Here is a 16,749-nt window from a genome sequence, read left to right as displayed (position 1 = left end):
CTAGTGCTAGCTCACCGTAGCTATGCTAATCACTCAGGTTGTGGTCGTGTATTATGACAGCTCAGCGGGGGTCCTGTTAGTGTTGATGTGACACCACAGATTTTCTCACCAAGGTCTATTGTAGTGCGTGTCAACTAGCACCTGTTGGTACTGTACCAATGTAAATGCCCTTCATAATATCACAATCCTTACAAGAATACGCTGTTGTGAGAGGAACAGGTTCAACCACCTGGTGACAGCCCATTAGGGTGTTGTGGTGTTTGATATTTGCAAGTGTAAAGTCCAATTTGGAACTATTTGTTTTTATAGGTTGATTCACTTCCTTATATCACAATATTAGACTGGACTGCCCCTTCATGTTATATAGGCAGCCAGGATGTGCTGCAAACCCAGCCCTCCTTTATGCACTTGACATACTGCTTTGACAACCAAATTTGAGACACACTTTCGAAATTCCGAGTTGTTTGGTCACTCAGTCCTCTTTCATTGGGAATCATCTGGATAGGTATCATCTGGCCAGGTTTGAAAAAAAATCATCTTCATAGCTTTCAATAGCATTGAATTGCATATTTTTTCCCATTATTATTATTATTATTATCTTCAACTGCACTAAAAATGAGAATGCTCACCAATGCCTTCCTTAGCAGTATTTAAACAGATGTGTTTTACCACAATTGACATCCAAACCTTCCCACATTCGCTATCTGTCATTTCTGTATCTTTTTTTAATCTTGGTTGATCTGGTTTAATGTTGAAGTAGCCTTGATGGAAACCATTTGATGAGTTGTCCCCAGGTGTTTGGAATTATAACTGGAACTTCTTCTTCTGTAACTCTGTCTTTTGAGGAACACCGAGGCACCGCTAACTTACCCTTCTTACTAATCTAGGTGTCCGTCTCTGTCTAACCAACAGGTCATGCATGCCGTCGGGCCTGTCGCCCGCTCTTCGTAGGCACTGACCGTTTGAGCAAGCCTGCTTCCCGTAGGCGGAAGGTGTCTGCCTCCTTCCCCTTCTAGCCTCGTGTTCCCCCCCCCCCCCCCGCCCCCCATTCCATCCCAGACACTGCCGCCCAGGCCCGGTGTTCCCTATGCTAACCCTGCTGAGCATGTTCTACTATATATGTCTGCGCCGGCGCTCCAGGAGCGGCACGCGGGGCGAGGCGCTCAACAGCCGGCGGGCGGTGGAGTCGGGCCAGCGTACCGCACTGCCCGTCAGCCTGGAGGTGGAGCAGTACGCCAAGGAGGTGCTGGACTTCAGCTCGCACTACGGCAGCGAGAACAGCATGTCGTACACCATGTGGAACCTGGCCGGGGTGCCCAACGTGTACCCCAGCTCGGGGGACTTCACCCAGACGGCCGTGTTCCGGGCCTATGGCACCTGGTGGGAGCAGTGCGCCAGCGCGCCGCCGCGCTTCCGACGCACGCCCCGCGGCTTTCACAGCCAGGACTACATTGAGCTGGCCTTCGAGGAGCCGGTGTACCCCATGGCCGTGGAGGTGCTGGAGACCTACTACCCGGGCGCCATCGTGCAGATCCAGGCCTGCAACCTGAACCCTTTCTCCCAGAACACTCCTGCCGATGTCAGGTAACAATGGGGAACGCACACGTAGGATCGTACTCGTTTTATGAGACGCATCTCCAGCCAGTTAGAATGATAATGAGATTGGGCTTTAAGGTCTGGCTGTATCGTTGCCATGGAGACGGCTCAGAAGGCTTTGGAATTTGTTTCTAAGGCTGGCTAACAAACTCAAAGGAATCATATTTTTCATGTCCGTATTTCGTTTTTTATGTTTTCTACCGTCATCATCACCACCACTCCTGCAAATGCCTAATTTAAGAGGGATGTGCTGTGCTACATAGAAGAAGGCTAATAAATCAACCTAGTGGGTTTGGTTTGAGATAACAATTGTGTTTTTTCATCCAAACTATTTATCCATCATGTTAGTAACTGTAGAAAGTCTTCTGATTTCGTTATCCATTTAAAATCTTCAATATGGATCTGATTATGTCATTGAAAAGCAAAATCTGAAAAATAAAAATGGATTTTCGTTACTATGGCAACCACACATGAACAATTTTGAAGTCACATTAGGCTGCTTTCATTAGGGTCTTTCAATTCATTAGTTATTTTCTTCCTTTTTTCATTTGCTATTAAGCAACATTCCTCGATAGTTACCAAGGTTATACATGCCAATTAAAGACCGCAGGCATTTTGGTTTGCGTTGAAGTGCAAATATGCAAAAATGATGCGTCTACCCCGGTCCTCTGAGATGCTATGCATCATGCTTAAAACAATATCTGGTTTAATCGACATACCTCAAAGAAACAGAATGAGAACTGTGGGCTAACAGTCTATTGATTGGGATGGATGTGTCATGGTTAACATAATCACTCCTGGCTTGCAATGCTTCCATGGCAGTAGTTGTCTTTAGAGAGGTTGGAATATTTGTTATTCTCCTGTTTTATTTTTTATTTTTTATAACGAGACACTAAGATTTTCTACACCACAGAAAATCGTAGTATCTATGATACCAAGGGAATCAAAAGACATGGAAGGCGTTTGAGCGCCCCAGGCCAACGCGCCCCCTACCCCATTGACCACGTGCACCAACTGTGACTAACCAAGCGTTCATCACAACACGCATCACCCACGACCACGCCACCCACGGCCCATCCACAAAGCCCCGTCTTGCTTGACCAGCGCCTCTCGCTCTCTCTACCCCTCTCCCCCCCGGCCGGCCGCCACCAGGTGGGAGGTGCTGTGGTCGGCGGAGCCCACCAAGGTTCTGACCCCACAGGCGCGCCAGTTCTCGCCGGCCATCAGGCAGATCAGCTTCCCCACCAACCTGCTGCGGCTGGAGATCAACAGCTCCCTGCAGCAGTACTACACGGAGCTGGACGCCGTCATCCTGCGGGGCCTGCGGGAGCGGCCCATCCTGCCCCTCTACAAGATGCCCGTCATCGGCGTGGGCGACCTCAGCGACAGCGACGAGGAGCTGGCCGACATGGCGGCCGCCTTCAGGCATGGCGGCGACGACGAGGTCGACGACGGGAAACCGCCCAACGCGGGCAACGGCCACTTTGACCGACTCCCGTACGAGGTGATCGCAGACAAGCTGCCAGATTGAGGCCGCATTGAGAGGGTTTTCAGACCCTCAAACACACACACACATACACACACACACACACACACACACAAACACACACACACACTCGCACACAAACACACACACACACACACGCATGCTTGTGCCAGCCCTTGACATTTGATCGTTTGAGCGAGCAGAGAGTCATTATCCTGCCTTGAGGACAACCTGGGGTTGTCGAAACCCACAACCCACACATTCTCTCGCACACAGACACACATAGGCACACACAAATCCCTCACCACACACCCTTTTCCCACACTAAATCACACACCCCTCCTTGGCAGGTCTCTTGATATTATCCATATTGTCTCGTCTTCAAACCACTGACATTAGCACTATTTGTCACGGCGGTGTTGGTTTCGAAACCCAATACAGCTATTATCTGTTAGCGGATATGGAGTTGAGCAACACATGTTGTTTATCTTCTACAGTACCACTCATACACACACGCACCTCTTTGCCTTCTTATTGTTTTTGCTACAAAAGGTTCAAAGATGCCGTTCCTTCACGTGTAGTGTTGACACGCTTACTTTTAAATCTAATAAACACCAATAGTAGCCTTCTTGGGGGGGGAAAATACAAAAAAATAAATAAATGACTGAATCACTGGCAGATACTCACGCCTTGTCCATATATCAGTGCTCTGTGATTAGCAGCGTTTGGCCCAGACCAACCGTATTCAGCCTGCTCCAAGCACTTAAAACGACTGCAGAATTAAGTAGTCTTGTTAATCACACTTTTCATCAGTGCTTGTGATGCCCTTACATGTTCTTGCGTGGTTTCCCTGCATTGTCCTTGTATGTCACTTAGGCGTTTAATTTTTTTTGTTCAATTTCCTTTCTATCCTATCCTATCTCTCCCTCCCACACAAACACACACACACACACACACACACACACACACACACACACACACACACGCACCCCCGTAGCTGATCCAGCTGATACTGAGCCACCTGACCCTACGGGACCTCTGCCGTCTGGCCCAGAGCTGTAAGCTGCTGCACCAGCACTGCTGCGACCCGCTCCAGTACACCCAGCTGAGCCTGCAGCCCTACTGGGCCCGTCTGAGTGACGCCTCGCTGGGCCACCTGCAGAGCCGCTGCTCCCTCCTCCAGCGCCTCAACCTCTCCTGGACGGGGAACCGTGGGGCCCTCACCCCATCTGGCTTCACCAGGTCAGAGACAGGGCGTTGTCATAGGGATGAACACCCTGAAGGGGTGTCACCTTGGAGTGGAGGAGGGGGGGGGGGTGATGTGTCCCTAAATGTTGTTTTTTGGAAGGAGGATGTAAACACACAGTCGCAGTGAAGACACACTCACACACTGTATTATTTTATTTTAAATGTTTTGATAACACTTTACAATAAGGGTACATGAAATAGCCATTTTCCTTGAATGAACCATGAATAAACATTAGTTAATGCAGTAATAAGCAAATAACAGTTAATTAACAGATACCTAATGAACTTTTTTTCATTTACTAATGGGGTACATGTTGACTTAAGTAATGGTGTTCATATTTACTAATGGTGTTAAATAAGGTAATATTGGTGGCGGTGTGAAGGCAGACTAAAGTATGTCTAAGATTAGGTTGAAATATTTGAAAAGGTTATATCAACTGATTGCAGTAAAGTTAACACACAAAGGCAAACCTAAGACAAAATAAAAGAGGAAAAGAATTGGGGGGGAGGGGGGGAGTTGTGAATTGGTACAGAATCATAGATAAGGTTCGCCATTCTTACGTGAGTCGATATTATCCCTCAACCCCTAATAGTCCACTAAGCCTTTGTCCCAAACCCTTAAGGCATAGGCTTAAATCAATTTCATGTGATGTGTATTCTATTGACAACACCTACCCTCTATCAGTGGGAGTCACTCACTCTCTCTCTCTACCTCCCTCTGCCCCCCCCAGCTTCATGAAGGCGTGTGGCCCCAGCCTCGTGTCTCTGGAGCTGTCCTGCTGCCACTTCCTGACGGAGGCCTGCCTAGAGGTCATCTCCCAGACCTGCCCGGGGCTGCAGGAGCTCAACCTGTCCTCGTGTGACCGGCTCCACCCCCAGGCCTTCACCCACATCTCCAAGCTGACACGCCTACGTCGCCTGGTGCTATACCGCACCAAGATAGAGGTAACCCGCGCGGCTCCCCTTGTTATAGCTCACCCTGAGATGGAGGTTGCCGTCGCTGCTCAACTTGTTATAGCTCACACAGAGATTGAGGTAATCCGCGCAGCTCAACTTTTTGTAGCGCACACACTGACATGGAGGTAGCCGTCGTGGCTAACACTGTAGTAGCACACACTGAGATGGAGGTAGCCGTCGTGGCTAGCACTGAAGGAACACGCACTGACATGGAGGTAGCCGTCGTGGCTAGCACTGTAGTAGCACACACTGAGATGGAGGTAGCCGTCGTGGCTAGCACTGTAGTAGCACACACTGAGATGGAGGTAGCCGTCGTGGCTAGCACTGTAGGAACACACACTGACATGGAGGTAGCCGTCGTGGCTAGCACTGTAGTAGCACACACTGAGATGGAGGTAGCCGTCGTGGCTAACACTGTAGTAGTACACACTGACATGGAGGTAGCCGTCGTGGCTAACACTGTAGTAGTACACACTGAGATGGAGGTAGCCGTCGTGGCTAACACTGTAGTAGTACACACTGAGATGGAGGTAGCCGTCGTGGCTAGCACTGTAGTAGCACACACTGAGATGGAGGTAGCCGTCGTGGCTAACACTGTAGTAGTACACACTGAGATGGAGGTAGCCGTCGTGGCTAGCATTGAAGGAACACGCACTGACATGGAGGTAGCCGTCGTGCCTAACACTGTAGTAGTACACACTGAGATGGAGGTAGCCGTTGTGGCTAACACTGTAGTAGTACACACTGAGATGGAGGTAGCCGTCGTGGCTAACACTGTAGTAGTACACACTGACATGGAGGTAGCCGTCGTGGCTAACACTGTAGTAGTACACACTGAGATGGGGGTAGCCGTCGTGGCTAGCACTGTAATATGGTAGTGGTGTTGGGGCTGGCGTTAGGGCCACTGCGAAGCCTCTGATGTTATTTGTAACGAGACCATGGTTACCTGTTGTCCCGGGGACCCAGCGTTACCGCCTTCATGTCCAGTCCTGCCTGTGCGGAAAAAAAACAAAACAATGAAAACAGCCGTCCCTTTTAAGTTCTTCATCTTCAGCCACCTCAGCATTTCTCGGCTGTTTGTCGTGTTTTGGGTTGCGGGCTGGAGGAGCAGAGGATGGGTGGTGTAGGGTTTCTGTACTGGAGCTGAAGGAGCGTGCTCAGAGTTGTTGTTTTCTGAGACCGACAGCTAGGCGAGTGTGTGTGTGTGTGTTTGTGTGTGTGTGTGTGTGTTTGTATTTATTTCTGTGCATGAAAGTGGGTTTATTTATATATATGTGTGTGTATAAGTGTGTGTTTTATTCTGTGTGTGTGTGGGGTAAACACACAAGTATATGTGTATATAAATGCGTATTTTTCTTTCTTTGTGAATTAGTATGTGTTCATTTCTGTGTGTGTGTACGCGTGCCTGTACGGATGCCCTGACAACTCAGCTGTCGTTAGCCTGTCACCCCTCTAATTAAATAGCTTGCGTGCAGCAGTGCAGCTCTTAGCGAGATGCCAAACACAGACCCCAAACACAGGTGCGTGTGCCACTTGCGCACACACACACACACACACACGCACACACACAACAAGCAGCTTTCACTGAGGAGCGTCAGGCCTGACACCTTGCGCCTGCATTAGAGGCGCATGTGTCTGCATTTGCGTGCTGAATCCCTGTCTTTCTTCTTATCACACAGCCGGTGCAGAGGTCCCTGGCCCTGCTGAGTGTGTGAGCAGGAGGGAAACAATAGCAACAGCCCTCTGGGTAGAAAGGATTGTGGAAGAAGGCATAGGTTGTTGTCTCGTTATTCAATGTAAACTGATGGGGAGACCCGGAGCTTTTCCCTGCAGTTTAGTATGTTGCCATTGGCGTTTGGATGCAGGGAATGTGTGTATATAAGTGTTGGAACGATTAGCAGATTGATGGAAAATGAATGATTATGACTTTGACCACCAGTTTATTGTTTGTCATTTATCTCGTAGAAATGCCCAACGTGGTTCATGAAGGAAATGATTAGACAAGGCAAGCACGTTCATGACTCACTTTGGGCCCTAGAAAATTGGGATTGGCGATCAATTCATGCTTGAAATGATCCCTGGCAAAATAATTGCTGCATACAATAATTAGCTAAATCCCTAATATTTGTATTTCAATCATGAGAGACTAGTATTCAAGACAAACCACAAAATGTACATTTAGGAATTGGACAGCATCAAATTATTCTTCAGGGTCCAGGATGCATGCTGGGAGATGAATGACGGTGTCTAGACGCTGGTGGTGGGGGTGGTGTGAGTATGGACGGAGGTCCTTGGCCCTGGAGGACGCCGTCTCTTTCTCCGTAGACGGGTGGCGCTCAGTGCCGGACATGAAGAGGCGGGAGGAGGGCTGCAACGAGACTCAATTCATCAACAGAAAAGCGTCAAGCATGATTGAGAGATGTTAATGTAAACACCGGCCGTTTGCGTGTCATAGCCCTGCTGTTGGTGCACAGGCCCTGATTGTTGTGAGGAGACTGCGATGACTGCGTGGGAATTAAGAACCCAACATAGAGCGATGATAACCAGAAGGGGAATGTCGTCTTCCTGACTAAACTTTTGCTACATATACACAGTATGTCTCCATGGATGAGCCTTTCTCCAAATCTAAATAAAAAAATCGACATGAATCCTAAAACACCAGGGATTGGAATGTTTGCTGTCGATCAACACTCTCCAACCAAACTTGTTTTCCCTTTTTCTGTCTTCTTGCTTTGTTTTTTGTATGCTGCAGCAAACCGCCATACTGAACATCCTGACCTTCTGTACGGAGCTGAGACACCTCAACCTGGGCAGCTGTGTTAGGGTGGGTTCACACACACACGTACGCTCACTAGATTTTTTACTTCATTGTGGTACCGATATATGAAGCATATATAAAGCAGAGCTCCATTTCATCTATAGCTTGCTTCTCAAGCATTCCATGTGTACATGTAAATCTACATATACCTGTCCTATCACCCCCACCACCGCTAATGTTAACGTGTGTGTGCGTGCGTGTGTGCGTGTGTGGGGAACCCCAGATCGAGGACTACGACGTAGTGGCCAGCATGCTGAGCAGCCGCTGCTACTCCCTGCGCTCGGTGGACCTGTGGCGCTGCCGCAACCTGACGGACCGCGGCCTGGCCGAGCTGGTCTCCGGCTGCAGGTGGGGCTCGTTCACCAGGCACCTCCAGACTCCGTCCATCACTCGCTGCCCCTTAGCCCCGTCCGAGACGACCCGCAGCCGTGAGACCAGAGCACGACTGCTCTGTGCAGAGCCTGTAATGCAGGACCTAAAATGGGGTTGGTTCCCCAAAAGACGACACCCCCCCTCCCCCCCACGGCCCACGGCCCCAGGAAAACGCCCCGGAGTGACGCCAGATAAAATAACCATTCATGGCAGAAGAACAGTTGCTTTTATTATTATTATAAATAATACTATTATTTTGATTCTTTATGCGTTTGGGTCGGTAAGAAGGGGGTGGTGGGTCTGCAAAGGATTGACCACCCCTAAGGCTGGACGTCCTCTATGACGCCCGCAGGGCAGCGGAGAGTGGGACCACCCAAGCCTCTGTTTATTCTGCCTTAACTCTCTGTAAAACTAGATGCTCTCCCCCCATCTGCCCCCCTGTCAGGATGCTGGAGGAGCTGGACCTGGGCTGGTGCCCCACGCTTCAGAGCAGCTCCGGATGCTTCCAGCACCTGGCGCGCAAACTGCCCCGACTGCGCAAGCTCTTCCTCACCGCCAACCGCACCGTGTGTGACGCGGACCTGGAGGAGCTGGCCGGCAACTGCCCCTCGCTGCAGCACCTCGACATCCTGGGTAGGCTGTGTACTCCAAGCCTCCAGTACCAATGGGTGGATACGTTAACGGTTTTAATGGTTCGCTCCAGCCAAGGGAGAGACACAGGACCACCGTGGTCATCGTCTTTAGGTTCATGGTCTCTTTATCTCTCTTTTTTGGTCTGTCCGTCTCTTCCTCTCTCTGTCTCCGTCTGTGTCTGTCTCTATCACTCCCTGGCTGACTGTCTGTCACCCTGTTTGAATCTTTCTCGCTCTCTATCTCTGCATTTCTGTCCGTCTCTGTCCCTCTTTACCTCCCTGTTTCTGTCTCGGCCCGTCTCTCTGTCTTTCTATCCCTATCTCTCTCTCTTCATCATCCTGTGTTGACGGTCCAGGCACCAGGATGGTGAGTCCACAGGCCCTGAAGAAGCTGCTGCAGTCGTGTCCCAAGCTGCTGTTGCTGGACGTGTCCTTCTGCTCCCAGCTGGACAACCGCATCGTCCAGGAGCTCTCGGCCCTCTTCCCTAAAGTCGCCATCAAGAAGAGCTTCACCCAATGACCCCTGGCTTCCCCTCTCGCGCTGCACACCGGCCATGCAGAGACGGAGAATGGGGCCGGTGACTGCTGGTTAGCCAGATAGCGAACAAAGGATTTAATCAAGACGTCACAGGTCATGTTAGATATTGGAGGAGAGGTTCGCTCATGGCAGGGGTTCCGAGGCGTTATCCGTGATCAGCGGGTTAAGGGTGGAGGAGGCAGCTGAACTTAAACTGCTGTCAGACACCCCCCCCCCCCCCCCCCCCACCCTTTCAAAGTCATAGAACTATTGGTTTGGACGGATTTGCGTTTTAAATAAGGGGAAGGCTGACAATCTGCTTGATTTCACTTCTTTTTTTTGCCAAACGGAACAAGGATGGAAGTGTTGCCTTGTTAACCACTATCCGGTTTTAATTTTATTGGAAGCCTCCTGTGAAAACGCAGGCCAGACTCTGTGGGCCGTTGATAAGCAGGTTGATCAATGTGACCATGATTATAATGATAAATGTGAGACTATTTGTGCATCCATTAAGTAATTGGGGGTTGTTACTACGCATAACCTCTTAAATTGCTTGCGAGTTCAGTTCAGTTATATACTATGCAAGGATTTTAGAAGTCCAGCATATCTTTTATTTTGAAATGTATATATGCCCATCAGTCTCTTCTCAAGGCATCAGTGCCATCTCTTGGAAAATCATTGATCAACTATATTGGCCACTAGGGATGGGCAAAACGATTCTTTTCCGGGAATCAGTTCATTCAGTTCAGTTCACTTTAACGATTCGTTCGTTTGATTTGTTCGTTAAGTCAGATTACGTCATTTGACAGGGAATCTCACAGTTGTCGTCAGACAGAGAAAGCGCGCAAATTCGACGGTACAACCTTGTCATTTGTTTACCCAGGTGCCATGGCAACACCATTGCTACCTCTAATTGACTGAATCTTTGAGAACGTTGTAGACTTAATCAATATAAGATTGCGGGGAGACGAAGCTCTGTTCGTTCGTATATTTTATTTACGTGACCATATTTTTGTTTTATGTTAAAAAAAAGAATCAAAGAACCAGTTCTCTTGTATTTGGGGAACCAGTTCTGGTCGTTCACCTTCGGGATTCATTCGTTGTGAACGAATCGGTCGCGACCGACTCATCCCTATTGGCCACTGTCCTATCAAACTAACTCAAGTCACTATATTGGATTGAACCAACACACGGATACCTACATTTGTCATTTTTTTTATGTCATGTAATTATACAGGCCCAGCCTCATTCAACATTTGGTTGTGCTTGGTTGAAATGTATTTCACCTGTCCGCCTGAAGAGCAGTGCAGGAGAATAGGACTGGACCTAAGTCTTCATATGCCTGGGTTATGTTCAAACCCTGCACATCTGGTCCCATGCCATCAGCCGTGGGCCATCCAAGCTTGCTTGTTGTTGTACTCAAGCCACAGGCTGCCCTCTTATGCGGAAATGGCCAACTGGTGACGGAATGACGTACTGCAAAAATGTGTATAGTTCAGTGTGAGCTTCACACTCAAGTGTAAATATTCAACCTTTATAATTGTCCTGGTACTCAGGGTAAGCGTTTCATTTGTATTTATTTTTTACACAGCCTACTTTTAGTTTTCATCCGGGAACCAGCAGAACAGAGGCTGACCTTCTGTTGATTTAGCTCAACAAATTCCTCCATGTTTCAATTCTTAGTCCTATCAGTGGTTAGCTCTGATGTAGCTGAAAGATGAAGGGTGACGTCACTATATGTTGGTGTAAACACATACTGTTATTGTACCATTGTTAAAAAAAAACATAAATGTTGTCCATGGTTAATTATTGATGGTGTTATAATATTAAGCCGCATTTGCAGTGCAAAAGAGCTTGAGGAAAAAACTTTTGCAAATACTTGAATTTTGCTTTCGAGCACTTGCTAGTTAGAATGGGAATTGTACTTGTGCCTTATGTTTCTGGGTGAATGTGTTGGAATGTCTGTGTTATTGATTGTTGTGAGGTGAGGTGCTTTGCTTTCATGGCGTTTAACCAAAGTAATCGGAAAAACCTTGGCCTAAGCACCACAGCTATATTTATAGGCCTTGCTCATGGCCATCGTAATTAATATGCAACATATCTTTGTATCACTCTCTTTTAATACTTTGTCCTTTAAAGTTGCGGCTGTGTAGGCCTCCGCCTTCACCATTTTTTATGTTATCGATTTAAAAAAAGAAAACTTTCTGGAATTTTAGGTAAAATGTCTTCAGTTTGGACAATAAAACATGATTTCTTTCCAATTAGGTTTTCTAAAGAATATTGCTGAAAGAGCTTTTTTAATCGTTTGTTTTGGTTGACCGTCAACCACTAATATTGCTGTATTTGGTAACATAGCACCTCCTTTAAAATAAATCTGTTATTGTCCGAAACAAAACCTAGCTGGCTAATATAAGTGTTAAAAAATATTTAATTTCATGTTGCCATTTATTTTGGTTTTGATTGCCATGAATATGGTTGGTTTTAATTCAGTTGTGGTATTAGGGTTGGGCCATCTGCAGGATACCTAGTTATGCGCCTTCCTGCGATGTCAATGCTGTAGTGTGTTAGCTTAAAATGCTTGGACTGAGAAGATTGAGGCAATGTAGTACAAAGGTTGTGCCACAATTCTGAGGAATTATGGGTGCTTCAATGTTTGCCGGATTTTAAATAAACGCAAGGCCGAAGACTGATTCTGCTTCTTTGGTCTATGTATAATTCTTTACTCTAATGCCAAATGCTTCCACTGGACTTGATTAACAAGGACTCTTGCTTAACAAATGTATTGATTTAATTGATTTGTATGCTGATGTTCCTCAAAACATTGTCTTAAAGGTTAAGTGCATATCATACACAAGTAGCTTGCTAATAGGCTTGGGGTATTTAGGCAGAGCTCATGTGATTAGGCTCCACAGAGTGAACCGTCTCCAGACCCCAGACCGACGGAGAAGCCTTTATGGTCCGCATGAGTAACTTCAAGGAGCGTGTTGCGGAATTATCCCTTTTGGTTTAACCCTCCGCCGTTTAACTGCCTATTAATACCGCAGGGAGACGTGGCGATGGCTTGTCTTCCTTAACAGCGTTTTAATTAATTGTTTATGCCTGGTTTAATGATGTATATTGTGGCCCTGTAATGTGCCCTAATGACGGAGAACGAGGCGGCCTCGGCTGAAGTATTCATTTGGACTGGCTCCCTGATGATTGCTTCTCTCCGCCACCAAGGCGGGCTGCCGCGGTACAACCGGGGCCTTCGCACAGCGTGATTCATGGAGGCTTTCCCTGGCTCTGCGGAGGCGCTGGCTTCCCACCCATCATCCTTATGTATGAAGCCCATATATATCCACCAGGAGGGTGCACAGCTGCAATTAGTTTTTATTTTGTATTATTAGTATTATTTCAGGACCTTACAGCGTGTGATGAATGTGTTGGAGAATGTATGGTAGGCTACAGATGGAAATGTTGCTCCTGACCCATTAATCAACCAGATTATACATGGTTTGTTTTCTTTATTTATTTATTTCTACTATGTCTGTCGGTTTCTCTCCTTCCCATGTATGTGTGTGTGTATTTGTGTGTGTGTGTGGGGGGGGGGGGTGGATTGCTCTTCCCTTTAAAGAAGCCTGATAACTGTTTTTGGAACTGACCATTTTAAGACAAAACTCTTGTTTTACTCCTCAAAATATAGAGAACACTATTTAACAGGTAAGGTTTGAAGGGACCAATCACAGCTCCTTATTGTGATGACACACAGTGCTGATTAGAATGATGAAGACCAGTGTTAAGAATGAAGATGGAGAACCAAGAGGGGGCGAGCTGCACGTAGAGGAGTCAAATTGTGGAAAGGAGCAAGAGCCGGTCTACTGTCACGCACCAGGGTATCCATTCCCTGGTCGTTCTTCAGGACCCTCGGGACCTCAGGGGCCTGTCCTGTCCTGGGCTAAAAACAACACCTAAAACAAAACTAATCCCCTTACAAACCCTGGAATTGAAAACGCAACCCATAGGAAACCGTATTTCTAATATAAACCCTTACGACTGAAAACAAAACCCTTAAATGCAACCCACAGGAAGCCTTAAAAAATCGATCAAGGTATGGTCTCTGGTTGTAAGGTTTGGTTTTAGGGTTTAGGGTTGGATTTCCTCTTATATTAGGTTTCAGGGTTTAGTTTCCTATGGGCTAGGTTTGGGTTTGTCTATCGGTTCTACGTCTTGGAATTAGGGTTAAGGTTTCCTAATATGGTCAGGTTTTAGGGTTTGGTGGTTTCTTCTTAAGTTATTGTTTCTGGTACTCAGGTTTTGTATGAGGCTATGGGTTTACTCTTACAGTTTTGTTTTGATTGTAGGGTTTGGTGTTAGGGTCAGGGTTTGCTCTTCAGGTTTTGTGTTTGGTTCTTAGGTTTGGTGTTAGGGTTATTGATTCCTCTTCATCGTTTGAGTTTTATGGTTTCACTTTCAATTAAAGAGTTAGAGTTGGTGGTTTCAATGGGTCGGGTTACAGGATTTTGTTTTTCAGTTTCAGGGTTAGGATTGGTTTCAATCTTAGCATTTGGTTCCAGACAGAGAGAATAAGAAAGTTGAGAAAATAAACAAAAAAAGGGTGAGAAAAGATGGAGAGAAAAATAACTAACCCTAACTGTGAGAGCAAGAAATTGCTAACAAAAACAGTGAGAAAGATTATGGAGGCCTAGAAAGCTGGAAAATGCGAGAGAAGAATATGGAAAGAATGTTAAACGTAGAAAAAAATAGATAATCAAGACAAAAAGTGGGAGAAACAATATGGAGACATCAAGGGGAGGGGGTGTTAAAAATTGTGGAGAGTACAAATGTAGGGTGAGAGAAAGAAATTGGAGGATAGGAAATCTATAAAATGTATAACAAACAGTGACAATGTATGAACATAATGAGAAAATCTCTATAGGAGAACATTTTGAAAATAAGAGAGAGAAAGAAAAGATGTTATCAAAAAGAGGGAGATAAATCAAACAGAAAACAAGACATCTAGAAGTATCAGAGAGAGCAACATAATGGAGAAAATGTACAACACCAGAGAGCTATTTATGTAGACAACAAAATAAAAAAGGGGAGAGAGAAATCGAGAAAAAACGGTGAGAAAAAAACTTGGAGAGGACTCAGAGGAGACAAGATACCAAACAAAAGGGAGCAAAAGACGATGTATGAGGAAAATAATGGAGAGACTGAAAAATCTTGAAAAATCTTGGTAAATGGAGAGTACGAAGAACCAAGAAAGAATAGTGAGAGAAAGAAAATGGTGAAGGAAAAAATAAAGGAAGAATTGTGGGGTGAAAGTTATGTAAAGAGGAAAATATGAGCCAAATTATGGAGAGAATAAACAAAAAAAATTAAACGGGCGAGCGAAGAAAGATTGAGAATTAAATATGAATGGAGGAGAGAATGAAATACGAAAAAAGAATGAGGGAAAACGCAAAAAATAGGAAAAAGATGGATAGATTGAGTTATCGAGAAAATCGAGAAATAAGGGTGAAAGAAATAAGATGAGGACAAAATATACCAACGAAAAGTGGATAAAATAAATATGAGATAGAAAAATATTGACATTAATGGAAATCACGAAATAAGAGTTTAAGAAAAAAAAAACTCATCAGACAAAAAAAAAAAAACTAAACCCATAACTCCAACTCAAAAATAAAATGTGACCTATCTGAAATCCAACCCTAACCCCGAAACCAAACCCTTTACCTAACCCTGATCCCAACCCTATCCTTTCTCTTTAACAGAACCCTAACCTCACCTTAGAACTGAAAACTAAAAACCTCTAGCCCCCACAGTAGAAACCACTAACCCCAACCCTAGAGCAGAGAAACCAACCCCCAAACACCGCAAATGAGAACCCTTAACCCTAGAACTGAATACTATACCCTAGAGTTCAACCCACAACAAATCTAACCCTAACACCAACACTATCACTGAAAACATAACCCCGAACCCAACCCACAGAAATCCTAACCTTAACCCCAACCCTAGAGCGAAGAAACCAAACCCCCAAACCCCTCAGATGAGAACCCTTAACCCTAACCTAGAACTTAGAACCAAACCCCAAACCCAACCCACCGATACCCTAGAACTGAAGTCTCAAACAACCCATCCGCATGTAGTGCGACCCAAACCAATTATGTAAATATTATATCATGAGTACGGCGAGGATACCAGGTTTGCATCGTGGTCAACCTAATCTACACATCAAATTATTATAGAGCACACGCACACACACACGCACGCACACACGCACGCACGCACGCACGCACGCACGCACGCACGCACGCACGCACGCACGCACGCACGCACGCACGCACGCACGCACGCACGCACGCACGCACGCACGCACGCACGCACGCACGCACACACACACACACACACACACACACACACACACACACACACATCCTTAGGGGCCGGCCACACCTCAACATCTAACACAAATACACACACACACACACACATCCTTAGGGGCCGGTCACACCTCAACATCTAACACACATACACACACACACACACACACACACACACACACACACACACACACACACACACACACACACACACACACACAGCGTCTCTCCCTGAGAGAGCGGGGGGCCCCTGTACTCGTCCTGAAGAGGCTGCGGTGCGTGCGGCCCTTCAGCTTCTCCGGGATCAACAGGAATCCGCCGTGAATGAGGAACGTGACGGGACATGGCCCCCCGTCTGTTGCCAAGATCTCATCCTACCCCAGACGGGGCACAAGACAGCCCTCAGCCCGGCCCGGGGGCAGGCCTCACCGCCATGGCACCCGTCATTATGTGGCGGTGAGGTGTTTCTACTCCGGTTTCTCCTGGCACACACGCTACTGCACACGGAGACACCCTTGTTGAATTTTATGGGTTTTCGCTGCTCATTCCACACCATTTTTGTGGTGTGTTATTGGAGAATGCCGTGGCAAAGATATAGCTCACCTCTCATCCCTTACACACACACACACACACACACACACACACACACACACACACACACACACACACACACACACACACACACACACACACACACACACGCACCCAGACACAAGCATGATTCTACGTACGCACGCACACACACGCACACACACACA

General features: G+C 46.7%; 1 protein-coding gene across 2 annotated transcripts in view; it reads left to right on the top strand.

Annotated features, from left to right (window-relative positions):
• The window catches only part of fbxl4 (F-box and leucine-rich repeat protein 4), a 13,321-nt gene extending 169 nt beyond the window's left edge, over window positions 1-13,152 (top strand). The window contains exons 1-9 of one of the 2 annotated variants that reach the window (XM_056602443.1): window positions 1-520; window positions 913-1,584; window positions 2,749-3,100; window positions 4,080-4,324; window positions 5,062-5,275; window positions 8,040-8,111; window positions 8,329-8,453; window positions 8,923-9,110; window positions 9,466-13,152. The exon at window positions 1-520 is cut by the window's left edge and continues 169 nt beyond it. In XM_056602443.1, coding sequence (XP_056458418.1) covers window positions 1,088-1,584; window positions 2,749-3,100; window positions 4,080-4,324; window positions 5,062-5,275; window positions 8,040-8,111; window positions 8,329-8,453; window positions 8,923-9,110; window positions 9,466-9,629 — 1,857 coding nt within the window. In that variant the 5' untranslated portion in view covers window positions 1-520; window positions 913-1,087 and the 3' untranslated portion in view covers window positions 9,630-13,152. The remainder of the gene's footprint in view (window positions 521-912; window positions 1,585-2,748; window positions 3,101-4,079; window positions 4,325-5,061; window positions 5,276-8,039; window positions 8,112-8,328; window positions 8,454-8,922; window positions 9,111-9,465) is intronic. The other variant, XM_056602444.1, reaches the window with a different exon arrangement.
• Window positions 13,153-16,749: the final 3,597 nt, after the last annotated feature.

The sequence above is a fragment of the Gadus chalcogrammus genome, chromosome 11 (genome assembly GCF_026213295.1).
Source record: "Gadus chalcogrammus isolate NIFS_2021 chromosome 11, NIFS_Gcha_1.0, whole genome shotgun sequence".
NCBI classification, from domain to species: Eukaryota; Metazoa; Chordata; class Actinopteri; order Gadiformes; family Gadidae; genus Gadus; species Gadus chalcogrammus.
Note: the sequence above shows the minus strand (reverse complement) of the source record. Positions and strands in the feature narration are given on the sequence as shown.